The 22,652-nt window shown below is 38.6% G+C and overlaps 1 protein-coding gene across 1 annotated transcript in view; it reads right to left on the minus strand.

Annotated features, from left to right (window-relative positions):
* Positions 1 to 22,652, minus strand: part of LOC136874212 (dynein axonemal heavy chain 10) — a 350,423-nt gene that overhangs the window by 246,811 nt on the left and 80,960 nt on the right. Inside the window, exon 7 of the mRNA XM_067147852.2 lies at positions 11,452 to 11,647. Within this exon, the coding sequence (XP_067003953.2) occupies positions 11,452 to 11,647 (196 nt within the window). The remainder of the gene's footprint in view (positions 1 to 11,451; positions 11,648 to 22,652) is intronic.

The raw sequence follows: 22,652 nt of genomic DNA on the forward strand, positions 1-22,652 counted from the left end.
TTAGCCACGTGATATGGATTATGAACATAATTGTGTGAAATTAACTAGAGTGGTGCATACTTGTCTTGTGATAGCCTAGTCATGAATACGCAAAAACATTCTGAAATTCCTTACTAATGAAGACAAAATTAAAATCTGTCAGAAAGTGGACTGCCACCCACATCTTTAAGCGCAAAGAGGTTGCAAATGTTGAACTCTCATTTTCGAGTTTTGACTCGATCATTTGAGTTGGTCGAAGTCATTCCTCCCGGTCGCATATGGTCGAGTGCTCAAATGTAACCTCCAATTCATGTGTAAGAATGTGACTAGAAAATGCAGTAATGTTTAATAAACCATTGCTCTGAAATAAAAGGCTTCTGCTAACATTTGTGTGATCTGCAATAATACTTTGATATTTTTATTGGCTCCCTGCATATGTTTTCGTATTTGTTGTTTGGCATTTTTCACACCTTTCAGTGCACTTGCTATTTTATAAGCCCCAGCATAAAAGGTTTTCATATTTTTTTCCTTGTGTTTATTATTCCTTTTAATACTTTCCTCTCATCTTTAGAAATGATAGGTATAGTCTTCACTGCACATAATGTAAAATGCACTCACATCGGAAAAAAATCACACCTAGTATTTCTATATCCCAGTTGGAGAGTTTCTATTCATACATTCGGTAGTACGTTCTCTCGTTTAACACGTTCATTTTTGTTGTCCCCTGCAAAAACATCTTAATGAGGCTTTACCATATATGTATTCCTGACAAAACAAGGAGGGAAGTACTGCTTATTTAGTATAAAATTATCATTAGCTTATGATGTAACACAGAAATTCCTATTAACTGAAGGAGCACCTCCTGATTTGTCCAAGACTACACTTGTCCTAGCATACCACGTCGTTCGTATTACCATTGCTCTTATGCTCTTTGCTACTGTCTGCAATGATTGCATGCCAACAGTGATTCTGACGGTCACAAAGTATTATCGTCACTGTTTAGGTAGAGGAATACACACTCAATGTCGTTATACGACCAGGGTCAAATTTAACTACTATAACCCCTCGGGGCCCAACAACGGTTCTGATAGTCACAAAGCATTATAGTCACGGTTTAGGTAGAGGAAAACACATTCAATGTCATTACGCCTGGGGCGTTGTTGTTATTATTATTATGAAATTAAATTAAATGTCATTTGGATTTTTGTGCTGGGATATCCCAGGACGGGTTTGGCTCACCAGGTGCAGGTCTTTCTGTTTGACTCCTGTAGGTGACCTGCGCGTAGTGATGAGGATGAAGTGATGATGAAGACAACACATACACCCAGCCCCCATGCTATTGGTATTAACCAATTAAGGTTAAAATCCCTGACCCAGCCGGGAATCGAACCCGGGACCCTGACTGTTCAGCCAACGAGTTGGACTTTATTATTGTTATTGTTATTATTATTATTATTATTATTATTATTATTATTATTATTATTATTATTATTATTATTATTATTATTATATAATTTGCTGGGGTCATCAAGGACCATGTTAAGTCTTCTTGCATTTGACACTGAACTTGGTCTTCTGTAGAGCACAAATTTTCCTCATTCTTTATGAGTGGGCCTGCTTCTCTTCGGTTGCTCGTCTCGGTTTAGCCAGTTCGTCAATATTTTCTTCCAGAAGCGATCTCTGTTAAGGGCACGTTCTGCTATTTCTAAACCAGGGAATTGTGGTTTTGAGATTTGAATCAAAAAAGTGAAAGATCTCTTTAGTTAACTTTCTTCTGTCCATTCTTTTCAGATGACCGTAAAGTCGTGCCCGCCTTTTTCGGATTGTGTCAGTAATTTTCTCTATTTTGCTGCAGACTTCTTCGTTGCATCTCTTTTGATGGATTCTGTTTCTGTTCTTTGATCTCAAGATTCCTCTCACAATTCTTCACAGTTCTTTAACCTCTTAACATGAAAGCCCGAGTATACTCGTGGTTTTATATATTTATATAAAATAAAATCCCGAGTATACTCGGGAATGTCGCTCATTGATCGGTACCTAATTTAAAAGCCCGAATATACTCGTTTCTTTTTGTTTCTCAATATTTCCGCCAAATGTTTATGAAATTATTACTTCAGGGTCCTATTTTTGCAAACAGATGTCTCTGACTCAACCGTAGTAGATGTCGGTGACTCAGGCAGTTCGTTTTCGCGGCTTTCCCGCCCGATGTAGCATTGTGTGTTGATCCTTGTTTTAGGGCATTTCACACAGCCACAAACATATGAACAGTATTGAGTGTCATGTTGTATTACTTACCATCTGTTTAGTGCTGAGTTATTTATTTTAGAACCTGTAAAAAATATAACGAGTATACTCGGGATTTTAAAACAAGAACTTTTTGGTGGCTTATATTTCATTGTTAAGTTCGAAAAATATATTTTCATTGTTACCACTCTCTTTAGTTTTCATAAATAGCCCATTTTAACAATAAAAACTTAGGTAAAAAAAGATCACAATTTTGTAAATAATTGGTATGTTAAGAGGTTAAGGAGTTCTTTGTTGGCATTTAGAGACAGGGTTTCAGCTGCATATAGAACTACTAGCTTCAGAACTGTTTCATAGTGACGTATCTTGGTGTTTTGGGAAAGGCATTTTTTGTGGTATATTGCATGGGATGTTTGGTAGGCTATTTCCAGTTTGCGTTTATTATTATTATTATTATTATTATTATTATTATTATTATTATTATTATTATTATTATTATTCTATGCCTGCAGTATCTGCTGGGTGGATTGAGTAGCTCAGTAGTTGCTATTGCCGGTACCAAGCCCGGAAAAAAGAGTAGGGTTGGCTTAAAGCCGTAAAATTACAGCCAGAAAATAAACATCCTGAGGCAATAAAGGACACGACGGTTGCACATGTTAGTGACGGTACCCCAACAGCGTCTGTTTCACATGTTAGTGGTGGCTGAATACATATCCTCTGTGGCTAACAACCATAGTTGTAAATCGGAGCTTGCTTCACTTAAGGTTGATAACCTTTAATAGTCAGATGTGAAAAAGTTTTTTAGTAAAAGAATTCCACCATCCAACCCCTTAAGGATGGAGAAGACTACATCGGATTCGGTGGGTAGTCGCCTAAAAGACAAGAATGAATATGAACACTCAAAAATACATACAGTATATATAACCAAACATACAAACATAGAATCAAACTTAAGCATATTAACTACATTGCAATGCACAATATAAACTCCTTACTGAAAACCGGAAAGCTCAAGAACTTCACAGATGAATTAGATCGGCAAAATATTCTTGTGGTTGGGCTCAAAGAAATGGAAATTTAACAGAAGATCTGTCTGAATCTCTAGGTTATAGAGTGTACAATGGGAAGCCAGGCCAAACGGTCATGAAACATTGCCCCCCAATTTGGTACAGGATTTATAGTAAATTTGAAAATAATAGATTCTGTAATTGATTTTAATGCCATCTCACTGAGAATTACAATTCTAACTTTAAAAACCACAAACAAACTTTACACCATCATAAATGCTCATAAATGAAAGAAATTTCCTAACAAAACTTTGCAAGAAGTCGATAATTTCTGGGATCTCCTTGATCAGACAATGAATGAAATAAATATGAATAACATCAAGATCCTTATATGGGACTTTAATGGTCAACTGGGTAAGGAAGACGTAATAGAAAAGTGGGCTCCTCATAAATATACTAAAGAAATGGCCAAAGAAATTTGCAGAACTCATGGACTAATCTCCAAATCTACATATTTTAAAAGAAAACCACACAAACTTAAACCTTGGAAACATCCTGATTAGACAAAAGCAGCATGGCAGCTAGATCATGTATGTATGGACAAATTCTTTCACAAGGAAATCCACAATGTCAAAGTTCTAAGGGGAATGGACACTAGTTCAGATCATTAATTAATTAAAATCAAGATTAAATTTACTCCATTAGGAAGAAAAAGACAAACAGAGTTGGAGAGAAAAGGACATACGACCCTCATCACTTAATCCAGAATGCCCAGTATTGGCAAAGAACAGGAATTACAAGACTAACAGACAATTTAGATGACCTAATACCAATTCTTAAATAGAATGCAGAACATCTAGCTCCATTAAATCCAAGGAAAAGACATGCCTGGTCGACCTCTGATTGTGGTAGAATAAATGAAGAGAGACATCAAGCTTGGTTGAAATTTCAAGCCCACAAAACAGAAGAAAATGCCATGTACCTCAAGAATGTCAGAAAAGAATTCACCCAGACTATAAGAAGAATTAAGAGAAAATATTTTAAAAATGTAATAAAATCTATTGAGGAAAAGTATTACAAAACCAATTCTAGAGATTATTACAAAGCCTTTGGTAAACAACTGCAAAAATACAACCCCCCACATTATTGTTGAAAAATAAAGATGAAAAAATAGCGCATAACAATAAGGAAAATGCAGAATTTCATGGCGGAAGCATTTAACAAGCTCTTCAACAGTGATGAACCTGAAAAGCTCTTATTAATTGATACACATACCATGATAAAAACAAAACCAGAAAATATAAAGCCACCTACAGCAAAAGAAGTTGAAACAGTTCTTAAAGAAATGAAGAACTAAAAAGCATGTGGAGAAGACAAGGTTTTTGCACAGATGTGGAAATATACCAGCAGTGCAACTCAGACATCCCTCCATATGATATTACAGAAGATTTGGATATCAGAAAAATTCCCAGAACAATGGACAACAGCTATATTTAATCCAATTCATAAGAAAGGTGAAAGAAGTAATCCAGACAATTATAAAGGTATTTCCATCCTTGAATGCAAGTATAAGATTTTCTCTAAGATACTATATAATTAGATGAAGGCAATGCATCTGTGAAAATCCTGAAATCTACAGTTTTCATCCTATTATCTTAGAATTTTGATCATTTAATGTCGGTATCAGTATGATACAACATACAAAGTTTCAAGTTTCTATTAATAAGAGTTTTTGAACTTTTCACAAATTTATCAATATTTTTAACAATTTTCGATGTATTTATAAAATGCTCCTCATGCCAAACGGCTCAACAGATCTGGCTTAAAATTTAATCTTGGTTTTAAAAGACCAATATAAAATAAGTGATGTGTGGGTTTTGACAAATTATAATTACACTGAAAGGAGCAAATTATTTCACATAGACTTAACTTTTAAAATATATTTTATGATGATCATGATGAGATAAAACTAGATTGCCACTGAACTATTGCATGTATTTTAAAATTTGCACATCATTTTGTTATTATGTTGTATCAGAAACTATCCTAAAAGTTATAAGTAGATTTATTGAAAACTGTGGCATGAGGAGCATTTTGAATCCTGAAAAATGCTGGAAAATAAATTCTGAGGAAAAAGATATTAAAATTTTAGAGATGAACAATAGTCCAGTACTTGAAACTAGTCGACTTAAACTCCCCAGCACCATATGTTGGACGCTCTGCTGCCTTCTTCCTGGCCTCACTAGCAGTTTTGAGAGTTTTAGTTTCCTTCGGGCTGTTTTGAACCCTTGTCGCCCAGACACTCCACTGTGGTCAATTCCACACTTGTCCCTCATTACAATAATTTTCTGTCCTGAGCTGCTAACTTTAACACTCCTAACACTAGCTTTTAGTTTCTCACTTGGTTCACAACCCATGTTGAATTCAGCAATTGCTGATGTTACAGCAATCTCCAGTTCTTTATTTGACATGATACTTTCTACGGACACTTAGCCCAAATTAAGCTATGCATTCCCCGGGCACAATATTTGGCGTGGGGACTTTAACTTACCCTACTTGATCTTGGAAACTAATACTTACATTCTTATTCCTGTTGGAAATGGCAATTTTCCCTTTATCCAACAATTTACTAGCGTTTCGTCCGGCGACAACACGTCTCAGTTCTTCTTCCCATTATGTACATTGATAATTACACAACCTCACAAATCCCAACCTCAAAAACTATGCTGCTTGGACTAAGTAGATCCTGTTACTGTTTAAGGATCATTTATTACAAATACAACATTTAAGAAATTACAGAAAAAGCAGTAGGCCTAAAACACAAATGATAAACTCAAAACGTGAGATCACAACTCTTTATTTATATTCAACACATGGACAAGCTCCTTCACTGAAATAAGCACCAATTCCACTCGATATATCAATAGTCCGTCAGAATAGCCAACACAAAGACCCACAGGAACAAAATTTCTTATATTCAACCCGCGCGCTCAATTCAAAATCTTCGAAAAACAAAACGCAAGATATTCATGAGAATAGTGTCGATGGGCGGCAACGCCCACTTGCGCCGGGTCATTAAATGGCCGCTAAGGGCTTTATATGGCTGATATTTAAATAAAACAAAGCTCAAAATGAAAGTACAAGGTATAAACATTATAAGATCGTAAAAAACAAAAAATGGATTTTTTTCACAATTTTCACCAAATTTCACCAAAACATTGAGGCTTCAGACCTTGGAGAAGCTGCTCTGAACAAATAATAACTTTGAAGCTAGTCATGGCATATCACAGAAAACAAAACAAGCCTCTTTCAATAACATTTATAGATTTCAAGAAAGCTTACGACGCCATCCACAGATCATCATTATTAAAAATTTTAAGACATTTCGGACTTCACCCAAAGCTAATCAAATTGATTGAACTTACTCTTACTAATACAATTTCTAAAATTAAGTTCAGAGGAGAACTTTCTGAACCATTCTTGGTAACAACTGGTTTTTTTTTTTTTTGCTAGGGGCTTTACGTTGCACCGACACAGATAGGTCTTATGGCAACGATGGGATAGGAAAGGCCTAGGAGTTGGAAGGAAGCGGCCATGGCCTTAATTAAGGTACAGCCCCAGCATTTGCCTGGTGTGAAAATGGGAAAACACGGAAAACCATCTTCAGGGCTGCCGACAGTGGGATTCGAACCTACTATCTCCCGGATGCAAGCTCACAGCCATGCATCAACTGGTTTAAGACAGGGTGACTGATTGTCACCTCTTCTTTTTAACTGTGCACTAGAGTACGTTATGAGGGAATGGTACAAGAACAACTTGAAAAAAATAAAAATTGGAACCCGGAAGGATAACATACATTTGAACTGTCTAGGATTTCCTCATGATCTAGCTCTTCTGACCAATGATATTCAAGAAACAAAACAACAAATAAAATCTTTACAGGAAATAGCTCAAAATATTGGTTTGAAAATTTCATTTGAAGAAACAACTCAACTTCCGCTTGCAAACAAAATTAAGCTGGGAGACCAAGAAATAAAAATTGCAGAAAAATTTAAATATTTAGGTAAAATAATCACATATAACCTGAACGAGAAACCAGCATGGCAAAATAGAATAGATAAACTGGTTACAGCACACCATGTTACCAAGAATACATATAATCAAAAGTGTCTCTCAATAGCAACCAAATTGAAACACTACAAAACAGTCACCCAGCCACAAATTACATATGCAAGTGAAACATTCAGAACAACAAACACAGTTGCAATAGATAGAGTACTCAAGTTAGAAAGGAGAATAGTGAGAACCTGTTTAAATAAAAATCATCAAGAAAATGGAGTCTGGAGACTAGCTTCCAATGAGACAGTTTATAAAGAAATAGAACACCGAGCTCGATAGCTGCAGTCGCTTAAGTGCGGTCAGTGTCCAGTATTCAGGAAATAGCAGGTTCGAACCCCACTGTCGGCAGCCCTGAAAATGGTTTTCCGTGGTTTCCCATTTTCACACCAGGCAAATGCTGGGGCTGTACCTTAATTAAGGCCATGGCCGCTTCCTTCCCACTCCTAGCCCTTCCCTGTCCCATCATCGCCATAAGACCTATATGTGTCGGTGCGACGTAAAACAACTAGCAAAGAAAAAAAAAGAAATAGAACCCGTGACTAGCACAATGAAAAAGAAACTAATATCATTCTTAGGCCATCTAATACGGTCACTAGAAAATCAAATTAGTAGAAAAATTATGCAAGAGTAAGAGTAAGAAAAATATTAGATGGATCACAGAACTTGAAGAAGACTTGAGAGAGTTGCATATTACAATACAAGATTTTAAATACAAAACCAATACACTCAAAATATTGAAAGATAAACACACTAGACTACAGATGAAAATCAACAAGCAGAGAATAGGAAGAGCGATTCAAGAAGCAGAAAGAAAATTATGTTCAGAAAGGATGAAACAGTATTGGGCTGACAAAAAGAAGAAAAACCTCCATAAACCGGACTAAGTAGTCCTATTTGGCTAAAAAATTAAAATAAATAAATACATGATTATTATTCAACATCTATATCATCTGATGGCCAGGCAGGCATCAATTTTTGGTAGTGGGACAGGGTCTCTCATAGTGCATTGGCACTGCTGGTGGCTACATTTAGCCTACGCAGTGGCCTCCATGAAATGCACTAGCCAGCATCTTGGTGGGTATGCTAGGTACCAACTGATGAGCCCAGCCTAGCACACGGGGGCGAAACGCTGGCAACCAGGAATGAGTTAGCTGGAAAATTTATAATGTCCAATAACGGACCATTTATATTGGTATTACAATTCACTACCCCGCAAATTCTCATGTTCTGTTAAACACCGATTTTCGTGCTCCTAATCACTGAAGCCAGCTGTTGCAAATTGGAATGTCTCTCGAGAAGTTCACAAAGAGCACACAAACAGATCACTGGCTAAAGGAATAAACCAGAGATACTCTGGTTTCATAATGTCTCCATTTAAAAGCTTTTTTTCAAACAGCACTTTTGTCAGAAATTTCTAATTGTCTGGATACATCAGATAGAATTACAATAATTTTCCTGATTCTGTTTCAATCTAGTTATACCATAGAAGTCTCCAGTAACTTTAGTCATAAGCCAAAAATAACTGTGATCATTTGGTTTTAAAATATTGCATCTTGGTACTAGACCATCTTCATGATTTTCAGTTCCAGTTCCAACAGCAGACGAATGGAAACGCAACTAAAACTGGGCATACACTCATCAAAGTTTTCTGTGCTGGTACCATCAATTTAATTTTTGTTATTGCATGACAAGAAGTTGTTTGGATCCTGTGGGCAAACAAGTCCAATTTTGCTGTCGGAGACACAATTCACTTTCCCTCCTCCTCTGCCAATCTGCGACAATTTGCACCACTTACCGTAACAATATCAGTGTTGTGTACGCAACATGAACAAAATTTAATACAACTGTCACAAAATGAATAAAAATGGCTTTCACTTTCATGGACTTCTCCACAATTGTTGGTATGATGAGAAAGCGGCCTTTCCGATTCACTCAACACAACGTGGTTGTCTCTAGGTGGTGTTGATTCACCACCCGCTTCAATAATTTGCAGCTCAAAGGCATCTTGATATCCACATGCAGAAGAGAGGGGGCTGTGGTTCAACATTGTGGTGGTGTTTATAACATTATAGCCGACAACTTTCACGTAAGCAGAATGAAAATTCTGTTATTCATGTCAGGAGCTTTCACTTTTAAATGCTATGAAAGTACATGCTTTCTAAAAACTTTACAAGTGACTAATCTCATGTTTGTTCTGTACTGAAGATAACAATAAGTAAGATTCTAACAGAATAAAATTTTATTCTAATAGAATCTTACTTATTCTAAAAACTTCTTGTCATACTCTTAATTTTTGCAGCCCTTAAGGCCCATGCCTAAATACGACTGTATGCTGCCATGTGACTGTTTCCACTTGTATTCATTCTGTTCTGCTTACTCCGTGTTTCTGAAAATGCCAAAACATACTTGTGAGTTTATGGATAACGTACAGAGAGACTATCCAGTTTGTGTATTTAAGAAGACATTGTGGCATTCTTTTTCTGTGACACATGATGTCGATCTGATGTTTACAGCTTCCACTAAGTCAAGCAGCTTGTTGCATTTCTCCCAAGTCTTCCCAGCCCGAACTTTGCAACATTTTCATAATGCTACTCTTCTGTCAAATCATATAGAACAAACTGATCTGCTTTTGGATTGTTGTGAGTTCTTGAATCAAATAATCCTGATTAGGATCCCATCCACTGGAATCATACTCTCATAACCCTCATAACAATCGTGTTTATGTGATTACCCCGATGAAGATCATTTACGAGAATTGCAGGGCATCAACCAACTTAATTCCTAAGCAAAATGTAAACACGATGTCATTATTTAGGTGAAGGATGGCAGCTCCACATGCACAAACACTTTAGTTAATAATGGCCATCTTCCTACAACAGATTGCTGAAAATTACTAACCATTGGCTGGCTTTGTCTCAAATATAGGATAATAATTTTGAAAGCAAAATTTACAAAAAATTAACTTCTAAATGAAGAAAGTGATAACTAACACTCACACTACATGACAGTAAATAAAATTTGGGTCACCGTATCCCAGCTCTCAGTATAGATACTTTCTCATCTTCAACACCATCATATGCAGTTTCCAGCCTCTCCATCTCGCCTTGTCTTCTCACCACTTCTCCCTCGCCTCCAGTCCTCTCCTTTTCTCTGTACACACTCTTTCACTCCATTTATCCACCTTTTTCCAGTTTGTGCATTCTCCTGGGCATCCTTTCGTCTGTCATTCTCGTCATGTGTCCATACCTCCTCTATCCTGTTCTATAGTTCTAACCTTCTCATTTCCATTCTTACCCATTCTTATCACTCCTATCCTGCTTCTCAGAAATTTCATTTCACTTGCCAGTATCCTGTCTCATTACCATGTTTCTGCTGTATACATCAGAATAGGTAAATAGTACGTCCTGTATCCCTTCTGCTTCCCTGAGGTACATTCTTGCTCCAAACCAGGCTTCTGACACTTATTTTCTTACCATTCCTTCCACGTTCCTCCATGATACTTCCCAAGCTGTTCCCCACCAAGCTTTATCCCTCTCGTAGGTCTCAGCTGTGATCACTATCTCGCTCTTTTCATTACAAATTGTTCCACCTCAAAAATCCAATTGTTCCTGGATATCCTCTTCCGTTTCCCCCTGGACTAACAGGTCAGCTGCAAACATCACCACTATCATTTTGCTTTCCCCAATTTTCTTTGTTACTATTGTCATTAACTCGTCCATTATTACAATGAAGAGCAAAAATGACAGAGCACTTGCTTGTTGTAATCCACTTTTTTGTTCAAACCAGTCTGTTCTCTCTCCTCCTACTTTCACACAACTGAAACTCCCATGGCATACCTCCTTGACACCTTTTATCTGTAAGCCTTCCCATACCTTGTTTCTGCACACATGATTCATATGCTTTCTCAAAGTCCAAAAAGGTCGTCAGTAGATCTTTACCTACTCATAAGGATGCTCTTAGAGTTGTCTTACTGTGAATATGAGATCTTTCTCCTTATACTAAATTCTCTTTTGCCTGCTTTGGCTGACATCTTATGAACTACCAAAATATTACACATTCTGAAACTAGAATACCGAAAGTAATTGATAAATAGGTGATTTACCATGATGCGCCTAACTAGTACTTTCATAAGTCTTGAAGGTACTTGTAAGAGCTTCACATCTTTCATCCTGTCCACCAGATGTATATCTGTCATTAACACTCGCGCTTGGTCCCACTTGAGTCTCGCCTTGCCTGTGACGAGAACTCCTGCTAAGATGACTGCCACCTTTATGGCTGGTAAAGGAACTCTGAATGACCTGAAATGTAGCAGAAGTAAGAACATATCATTGAGACTGGTGGTGGAAAATGCCTGTATGTTTTAAATTAAAAGGAATTTTTAATATACATATCATTACAAAAAAAAAAAAAAAAAATTCCATTGGATTTTTAACAAAATAATTAATTAGAAGTATTATATCCAATGTATGGTATGAACATTGTACCAAATATAACTTTACTGCAAGGTAAGGTTACCTTGAGTGTCTTTAGTGGTAGGGAACTCATTGCTAGGGCAAGGATAAACCAACCTGAATATACCATCTCCTTAGCATTTAAAATAACTCAGGCTATGTGAATCATGCCACTTCATTCTCAGCTAAAGGTTTTACACCAAGGAACAAGTGGTCTCCACAATCAGGAAAAGATAATAATAATAATAATAATAACAAGAAGAAGAAGAAGAAGTAAGCAAAGAGGTAGCATCTGGATGTGCTGGAGTAAGACATATTCGGGTAAGGGGAGATAATGAGGAAGAGATAGGAGATTATAAAGTGTACTTGACGGGTGTTAGAAAGGGAAGGGCAGAGTCTGGGATAGGGCTCTTTATCAGGAATACCATTGCACGCAACATAGTTTCTGTTAGGCACGTAAATGAGCGAATGATGTGGGTAGATTTGTCAGTGGGAGAAATTAGGACAAGAATTGTGTCTGTGTATTCACCATGTGAGGGTGCAGATGAGGATGAAGTTGATAAGTTTTATGAAGCTTTGAGTGACATCGTGGTCAGGGTCAACAGCAAGGATAGAATAGTGCTAATGGGCGATTTCAATGCAAGAGTTGGGAATAGAACTGAAGGATATGAAAGGGTGATTGGTAAATGTGGGGAAGATATGGAAGCTAATGGGAATTGGAAGCCTTTGCTGTACTTCTGTGCTAGTATGGGTTTAGCTGTTACGAATACATTCTTCAAGCATAAGGCTATTCACCGTTACACATGGGAGGCTAGGGGTACCAGATCCATAATAGACTACATCTTAGCAGACTTTGAATTCAAGAAATATGTTAGGAATGTAAGAGACTTCCGGGGATTTTTCGATGATACAGACCACTATCTGATCTGTAGTGAAGTAAGTATCTCTAGGCTTAGGGTAGAGAAAGATAAATCTGTCTGCTAACGAATAAGGGTAGAAAGTCTCCAAGACGAGGAAATTAGACAGAAGTAGATACTTCAAGATGGCGACTACAGTGTGTGAGTCTGTGATATCCGTGGTGGATAATGGTGTAAGATGCAGTGAAAAATGTGGCAAATGCAGAAGTGTAGTTAAAAATGGGATTCTGTGTCGTAAGTGTGATGAATGGTAACATTTTCGTTGTGCAAATATTGTAAATAGGTCTGATATTGAAGAAAGTGTGTGGCTGTGTCCTGAGTGTAAACAAACTGATAGTGAGGTAGAACATCAAGAGAGAGAGACTTACGATTTTAGGAGTGCTACAAGAAGACTTATGTCCTCTGAAACTTGAAAATGAAAGCTTAAAGGACAGAATAAAGAAACTGGAAGATAAAGAAGACAGTGGAGAAGAAAGATCGCCGTGGATGGAAGTGACGCGTAGCCATTTTAGGCCTAATGTTAAACGTATGGGAGAAACTACGTACAACTTAAAACTGGAAAAAAAACTCTTTGCAGCGCCAAAATAGATTTCAGTCATTGCAACAAGTTCCAGAAGAAGACACATCTAGTTTTCTGAATAATTTTAAATCCAGTGGAGGTAACCTACACAAGAAGAAAACCAACCGGAAGTCGCCAAAAATTCATCTCTACGCAGACAGCCAAGGGCGGGGTATGGCAGAAGGCATCAAGGATGAGCTGCATAATCCAGAAACTGAGATTTTAGGACTAATAAAACCAGGTGCCAAAACTGAAGACGTCCTTTCAAGTTGTGATCCTGTGTTAGAGAAGGACAACTACGTGGTGATTGTGAGTGGTACAAATGACATTGTTGCAAATGAAGGTGAGGAACTAATTACAACCCTCAGAGGTAAGATTTTGAAACTACCTGACTCAAAAGTAATTGTAGTTAATGTGCCACCCAGGTATGACCTTATAGAAGACTCATGTGTGAACAAAGCTGTACATGAGGTAAATATAAAAATCAAGAGATTAAGTAAGAGTTTTAGAAATGTATATGTAGTAGATACTTTAGGTCTTGGCAGGCAAATGTTCACTACTCATGGGTTACATCTGAATGATAATGGAAAAGCAACTCTCTGTAGACAAATTGCTACAATTATCACCAGAGATTTGCTAACTAATATGGACTTAAGAAAACCCATACCACTAAATTGGCATATACAGATAAACTTGTCAGAAAACCCAGATCCTTAATTCAAGATCTATGTACACTGATCTGAGTTCCAGGGACGTTCTCAACTCATGAGTCAAACGTTACCCAATTACAACAGTCAAGTTTTAGGGAGGAAGGGGGTCTGAGATTGCTCTTGGTAAACTGTCAGAGTGTAGTAAATAAACAAATAAAATTCAGTACATTGATGGAATCTTATGAGACTGATGTGGTGATAGGAGTGGAATCGTGGTTGAGAGAAGGGGTGGGTAATAGAGAAGTATTTCCAGAAGGGTATACAGCCTATCGTAGTGACTGAGGAGATAAAAAGGAAGTGGGGTGTTTATTCTGGTGAAGGAAACTTATTGTTCACATGAATGGTTTACCGATAAAAGGGATGAAATATTAGGGATAAAATTAGTTTGTGATAATATGAAGGAGGTGGGAATTATAGGAACATACAGACCGGAAGAGAGGAAAGAGAAATGGAAATATTTGAAAAAATAATAGATTATACTCATAGAAACAATAATAATGATATGGTAATAATTGGGGGAGATCTAAACTTGCCTGAAGTTGAATGGAATGGAGCTGCAAGTAAAGCCCATGAACAGAAGCTGGCAAATAAGTTGATTTGGGAGGGAGGATTTACACAAGTAGTACAAGAACCGACTCGTCTCAACAACTTGCTAGATGTATTCTTGGTTGAACCATGGGAAATTATTGATAAAACTGAGGTAATTGAAGGAATAGGTGACCTTAAAGCTGTAATAATAGATGTAAGACTTGTACCAAAAATGCTTAATAAGAGGGTCACACAAGACAAGAAATTATACAGAAAAACTAAAGTTGATGAATTTGGGACTTACCTTAAATCACAATTCAGTTGTTGGATAAGTGAAGGGAGTAATGTGGATACATTTTGGGCTAAATTTAAAGGAATCATTTGGGAAGGAGAGAAGAGATTTGTACCTGTTAAGAAGGGTAAAATGACCTCAGACCCTGTTTATTACACAAGGGAAATAAGAAAATTAAAAAGAAAATGTAGAATAGTAAACAGGAAAATCAAAGAGGGTAGGGAGAATAGAGAAACTAGAAAACAGTTAATGAGAGAACTGAATAGAGTGAAAAAGGTAGCAAAAGAGAAATACATGAATGGCATACTTCAAGAGGGTAATAACCACAAAGGGAAATGGAAAAAGATGTATTCATATATTAGGAATCAAAAAGGAAAAGGAATCCAAATTCCTACAATGGCGGGAGAAGGGGGTGAACACTATTCAACAGATACTGAGAAAGCAAATCTATTTAGTAGGGAATTCAGAGATTCAGTAGAAGACTGTCAGGAGTTGGAAACTGAAACAGAAGATAGAGAGAGAGACACAAAGGGAAACAAGAAGCTTCTCATTCACAAATGAAGATATTTTCAGAGAAATCCAACTGCTTCATCAAGGAAAAGCAGCAGGAAGTGATCAGATTACTGGGGAGGTATTAAAGACAATGGGGTGGTACATAGTGCCTTATTTAAAATTTCTCTTTTACTATGTCATAAATAATAGTGTAATACCAAAGGAATGGAAGGAATCTATAATAATACCAATTTATAAAGGAAAGGGTGATAAAAGGGAACCAGAGAACTACAGACCAATCAGCCTGACCAGTATAGTTTGTAAAATACTGGAGAGTTTAATATCAAAGTACATCAGAGGGATATGTTATGATAAAAATTAGTTCATGAGGAGCCAGTATGGATTTAGAAAGAAATTTTCTTTTGAGGCACAATTGGTGGGATTTCAGCAGGACATATCAGATCAGTTAGATTCAGGAGGTCAGTTAGATTGCATAGCCATAGATCTTTCCAAAGCCTTTGATAGAGTGGAACATGGAATATTGTTAAAGAAATTGGAGGGAATAGGTTTGGACATAAGGGTTACACGTTGGGTAAAAACATTTCTAAATTCAAGGGTTCAGAAAGTCAAAGTAGGAAATAATATATCACAGGAAGAGAAAGTTTGGAAGGGAATTGCACAGGGTAGCATAATCGGTCCGTTACTTTTCCTAATATACACAAATGATTTAGGGAACAATATAAAAATATCAAAAATAAGATTGTATGCAGATGATATAACTGTTTATAGGGAATTACATAACATTGAGGATTGTTCAGAATTACAAAGGGACCTTGAAAGTATCCCACATTGGGTTGAAGAAAATAATATGAAGGTTAATGGAGGCAAATCAACTGTTAAAACATTTACAAACAGGAGCTTTAAAACTGAATTTGAATATACTTTGGATGAGGTAGTTATCCCAAAAGATGGCAAGTGCAAATACTTAGGTGTGAGATTTGAAAGTAATTTGCACTGGAAGGGTCATGTGGATGACATTGTTGGGAAAGCATACAGATCGTTACATGTCATAATGAGGCTACTTAAAGGATGCAACGAAGAATTAAAAGAAAAAAGTTACTTAAGTATGGTTCGTCCATTATTGGAATATGCAAACAGTGTTTGGGATCCTCACCAAGAATACCTAATAAAAGAAATAGATAGTGTGCAGAGGAAAGCAGCAAGATTTGTAACAGGGGATTTCAGGAGAAAGAGTAGTGTATCAGAAATGTTAAAGGAACTTGGGTGGAAAACTTAAAGTAAGAGTAGGGAGAAAACTGGACTTATAGGATTATGTAGAGCCTATACAAGAGAAGAAGCATGGAGAGAAATCCGTGAGAGGCTTCAATTGGAAAATATCAGCAGGGCGTCCCCTGCTAAAAGCGACGCGCAGCTCTTCAGGTGCTGGGGGAACTGTGATAAATGGGCAACCAGCATCAAACAACATCAAGATTGCAATTGTAAATATCCTGACACTGACGGGAAAGACAGAAGAACTGGTTGACTTCATAGCCATACTTGGATTGTGCCAGACCAAGAAGAGGGGTACAGGGGAGATTCCTCTGAGAGAAGAATACAGGCTGTATTACAGCTGAGGACCTGAAGCAAAAACTGGAGTGGCCATCATACTTAGAAGAGAAATCCAAGAATATGTGTAATATACAAAGTACGTCAGCGATAGGATGATGATGATGATGATGATGATGATGAGCCTCCAGTTTGAAAATGGCGTGAAAGATCTATTTCAGTTGTATACCCCATAAACTGGTTACATAGATGAACATCTAGAGGACTTCTTAGAGGAAGTGGAGAGAAAGTAGGTAAGGAAGTGCTATTGATGAGAGATCTAAATGCACAAGTTGGAATGGAAAGACAAGGAAAGGAAGATGTTGTAGGGCCCTTTAGATATGGAAATGTAAATCCAGAAGGCGAGTTGTTGGTGGATTTTTGCATGAGGAATCAAATGATTGTTGGAAACACCTGGTTTAGGAACAAGAACAGTCAGAAGATTACAAGGTATGGTTGGGGAGACAGATGAACAAAACCCATGAGGAAGAAAAGAGGAAAAGCTGGGCCTTATTCACACAGAAATTGAGAGATGATATGCAGGGCAGCAAGAAATTACTCTATGGTATCTTATGAAACAAAAAGAGAGATCAAGTAAACACCAGATTTGTGAAGGATGAAGGTGACATAATATTAACGAAGCCAGAAGAAATAAGAAATAGATGGAGAGAGTATTTTCAGAAGCTGCTGAACATAAGAATGTATGACGACCAGGAAAGGCAATTAGTTGATAAGAAATGGATAAAGAAATTACAATGAATGTAACTGAAATAGTAGTAAGAGAGATGAAGAATGGAAAAACTGCTGGAATAGATGAAATTTCAGTGGAGATGATAAAGGCAACTGAAGCTGTAGGCCTGTAGTGGATATATTGGATTCTCAGGAATGTCTGGGAGAATAAGGAGGTCCATGAGGATTGCCAAAAGGGAATAATCATCCCAATTTTCAAGAAAGGTGATAAGAAAGTTTTGAAGAACTACAGGGGAATTACTCTAATATCCCATGTTGCTAAGATAATGGAAAGGATACTGGAAAGTAGAATAAGGTTGAGGGTTGAGAAGCAGATACAGGAAAATCAGTTTGGTTTCAGAAGTGGAAGGTCAACAATAGAGCCCATTTTCATTATGAGACAACTAATGGAAAAGCATTGGGAGTACGGGAATGATATGCTGATGACATAAATTGATATTGAAAAGGCATATGACAGTGTCCCCAGGACTAAAGTTTGAGACAGTCTGGTGCAGAAAGGAATTGGACAGGGATTAATAAAAATGATCATGGCAATGTATAAGGAATGTTGTAGTTGCGTGCAAACACAAGTTGGCAGGACAAGTTGGTTCAAAATAACTAGTGGGCTGAGACAGGGAATTTTCTATCATCAATCCTGTTTACAATAGTAATGGATGACATCATGAGAACAGCAAAAGTAGCATATGGAGGAAGAGAAATGAACATGATGTTATTTGCAGATGATATTGTGATTTGGGGAGAAGACGACAGGACGGTTCAAGAACAGTTGAATGTGGTGAATGGGAAGATTGAAGAATGTGGATTGAAAATAAGTGTAGAAAAGAGTAAAAATCTTGTTATGACTAGAAGTGAGAAAGAAGGGAAAGGTCAGATTAGACTTGCAGACAAGCCCCTGGAAGTAGTGGAAATGTTCAAATACCTGGGTAGTGAATTAATGGAGAATGCTCGACTGGATGCTGAGATTAATAAGAGGATTCAAGCTGGAAGTTGTTGCTATCATAGTGTCAGAAACATGTTATGGGACAAATATGTGCCAACGGAAGCAAAGGATACTATGTACAAGATGTATTACATACCCATAACAACTTACGGAGCAGAAACTTGGACAATGACAAAGAAGGATGAGAGTCGAATACAGGCAGCCGAAACGAAATTCTTGAGGAGTATGATACAGAAGAGTAGAAGAGGCAAAATAAGGAATGAGAAAATCTGGGAAGAAATTGGAGTGGAATAAATGAATGATAGAATAGAGAAGAGCCGACGAAGATGGTTTGTGCACATAAAGCGAATGAGCGACGAAAGAATGCCAAGAAAGGTGATGGAAATGAAAATGCAAGGAAGGAGAGGCCGTGGACGACCACGATTGAGATGGAAGGATACAATCCAACGCAGCATTATAGAAAGAAACCTGGACTGGGACACAGTGTTGGAGGAGGAGTGGTGGAAAGACCGAAGAAAGTGGAGAGGAACCATATTTGCCCCTACCTGGCTACAGCTGGATAAAGGGAAATGATGATGATGATGATGATATACAGGCAAGAATAAATAATAATATTAATTTACAGGTATTTACATTAACTGATATAAATGTCCATATACTACATATTTTCCATGACATAACCTTACAGATAATACAATTATTCCAGTACCGGTACGTAAATAATAGTAATATTAATACTAAATGGATGTACACTTCACAGCTATACCTACAAGTAATAATAATAATAATAATAATAATAATAATAATAATAATAATAATAATAATAATAATAATAATAATAATAATAATAATAATAATAATAATAATAATAATATTCAAGCTCAATATCTACATTAGTTACCATGGGTGAGAGAATATTGTTTTCAAGTTATACCTGTCATCGCACTTGCGTCAATATCCCACCCTATAACTTGAAACAATTTCCACATTTTGTTACACTCGTCGATGCTGCCTTGGATGTAGGTTGTATCTTCTTTCTTTCTCGACGTTGCTGGATGTGCTCTCCTCTTCCTGACCAGCATGTGCCATGTCGGGGGTTGGGGTTGCCTCGCTGCCAGCCTCTTCCTTGATGATAGTTGATGTGTTCTCCTCACGATGAACAGATGGTGCTGTGTCATAAGTAGCCTCTCCTCCAGGCTTATTCTGTATGTGCAGCGGTTGGGTGACTCGCCACTACTCTGATGCATGGACCTTGACAAGATGGTTGGTCTTCAGTAAGTAGACCCCATGGCCCAGCTGTTCATCCACCTCGATACGACCAACCCACTTAGGTGCGAGACCTGCATGAAACCCTCCAATCTTATTACTGACTGGGTGGTTACGTTGCAGTACTTGTTGGCCTGGTAGGAAGATCTGGGTCTCTTCGACATCTTGAGCCTTAGCCTGGGTAAGTGATCTCTTCTCGGCCAAACCTTGCTTCTCTTTGATGTGCTGTTGCTGCTGACACTCTGCCAGGGATACAGCTGCATCATCTTGACCAAAAGTGGATGGTAGATGAATCTCCCAATCCCCAGTGCCGTACAGCTGTCGACCAAGAAACAGCTCTGCTTGGGAATAGCCAGTGACACGGTTGATACATCGTCGCAAGGCAAAGAGTGAATGCGGTATCTGATGGTCCTACAGTTGAAGTTCTTTGTCTATCAGGTGGACTCGTAGCATCCTTTTCAGTTCCTGGTTCTGTCGTTCCGTTGGATTTGCCCTTGGGTTGTAGATAGAAGTGGTCCAGTGCTCCACACTCCCATTCATTCATCATTTGCTGCCACTTCCTCGATGAGAACTGACTCCCATTGTCTGACAGACTGCACCGTAGCAGCTGAACACCTCATCTTGTAGTAGCCTGGTGATGCGTCCCGTTGTGGCTTCAGGTATCAGAAAACCCTCAACCCATCTTGTGAAGTTGGTCACTGATTACTAGGAGTCCTGTTTTACCCCATGGTGTTCTAGAGTAAGGACCCATCAAGTCCAGGGCTATGACCTCCCACGGGCATTGTGGCCGTCTTTCTCATAGACTAGAATCTGCCTTTCTGTTGCTTCCCTTGGTGCAAGCACAAATGTACTACCCCTTCAAGTAGTCCAGGATGTCTTTCCACACGTTGACCCAGAAGAATCTTCGTCGGATAGACTGATATGTCTCTTCACCTCCTGGATGTCAGGCTTCCATGCTGTCGTGGAACTTCTCAAGGATGTCCGTCGTGTGCTGCCTGGGAAATACCACTACTGCAGGCATGTTGGAGAGGTGCGAGCTGTGCATCACGAGTCCTCTGTTGAGCTGGAAGTTCTTGTAGCACATCTTGAATTCTTTCAGGATAAGTCGACTATTGGTGTTCTGTCTCCTAATCCACTGTGTCATGGTCCTATAGGGCTTGTCTTGTTCCTGCCACTGTTTGATCACTCCCAGATCATGTTCCTTCTTGATAATCATAAGGTTCCTTAGGTTCATTCTCGAATTTTTGTTGGAACTCCCTCTCGACAATTGTGCTCCTAGCTTCAGCTTCCATCTCTGGGTACCTATATAAACTGTCTGCTCCTATGTTCGTTGGTCCTGGGGCATGACACACATCGAAATCAAATTCTGCAATTAACAGAGCCCATCGCATCAATTTACATTTTGAGCCAGAGACCGAGTTAACCATTTGAGAGACGCGTTATCGGTGCAGAGCTGGAACTTCCCCCCTCCAAGTAGCCTCTGTATTAGCCCATTGCCCACACCACAAACAAGGCTTCTTTCTCAGCAGTACAGTAGCGTTGTTCGGTGGGAGATAGCTTCCTGCTAGCATACTTGATGATGTCCCATCCGCCGTCACTCCTTTCCTGGAATAACACTGTCCCTAAGCCGGAGTCCCCCTGTGGGTGGGGGTGGTAGAATAACACCCACGGTATCCCCTGCCTGTTGTAAGAGACTACTAAAAGGGGCCCCAGGGGCTCTGAACTTTGAAGCATGGATTGGCAACCACGGGCCCCTTAGCTGAGTCCTGGCACTGCTTCCACTTACATGTGCCAGGCTCCTCACATTCATCTATCCTATCCGACCTCTCTTGGTCAACTCTTGTTCTTTTCCGACCCCGACGGTATTACGAATGGAGGCCTAGGGAGTCTTTCATTTTCACGCCCTTCGTGGCCCTTGTCTTCCTTTGGCCAATATCTTCATTTTCTGAAGTGTCGGATCCTTTCCAGTTTTCCCTCTGATTAGTGTTATATAGAGGATGGTTGCCTAGTTGTACTTCCTCTTAAAACAATAACCACCACCATCACCACCTAAGCCGGAGTCCCTGGCGTCCATCTGCAGGCACATCTTCCGTTGAGGGTCGGGATGGACTAGGCCAGGAACGTTGCATATCACAGCCTTAATGCCTTGGAATACTGCCTCTTCCTTGCTGGTCCATCGGAACTGGTGGTTGTTATGGAGTAGATCGGTGAGTGGTATTGCCTTCTCCTCAAAGTGTGGCACAAAGCTGCTATACTATCCACACAAGCCTAGGAACTGTCGTACTTGTCGCTTGGTCCGCGGGCGTTCAATTTCTTCGATAGCTTGATTCTTCTCCGGTTGCCTTTCTAAGCCTTCAGATGTTAGGACATGGCCAAGGTATTCTACGCGGGACTGGGCGAAGTGGCACTTCTCCAGTTGGCAAGCCAGTCCATGAATCTTCAGTCTTTCCAACACTTTCCTCAGATGTACAAGGTGTTCTTGAAATATCTTGCTGTGAATTAAAATGTCGATGAGATACACTTGGCAAAATTCTCTGACATATCCTGATAACACCTTATCCATCAGTTGCATAAAGGTGGCTGGAGCATTCTTCAATCAAATGGCATTACTGCAAACTGGTACAATCCTCTCGGTGTCATGAAAGTGGTCAGTGGTATAGAATTTTCCTTGACCTCCACTTGCCAGTATCCGGAATTGAGATCCAGCGTGCTGTAAATTCTAGACCCACTTATTTGTTTCAGTGAGTATTTCAGGTCAGGCATGGGGTAGGCATCACTAACGGTCTTCTCGTT

This window comes from Anabrus simplex, chromosome 5 (genome assembly GCF_040414725.1).
Source record: "Anabrus simplex isolate iqAnaSimp1 chromosome 5, ASM4041472v1, whole genome shotgun sequence".
In the NCBI taxonomy this organism is placed as follows: domain Eukaryota; kingdom Metazoa; phylum Arthropoda; class Insecta; order Orthoptera; family Tettigoniidae; genus Anabrus; species Anabrus simplex.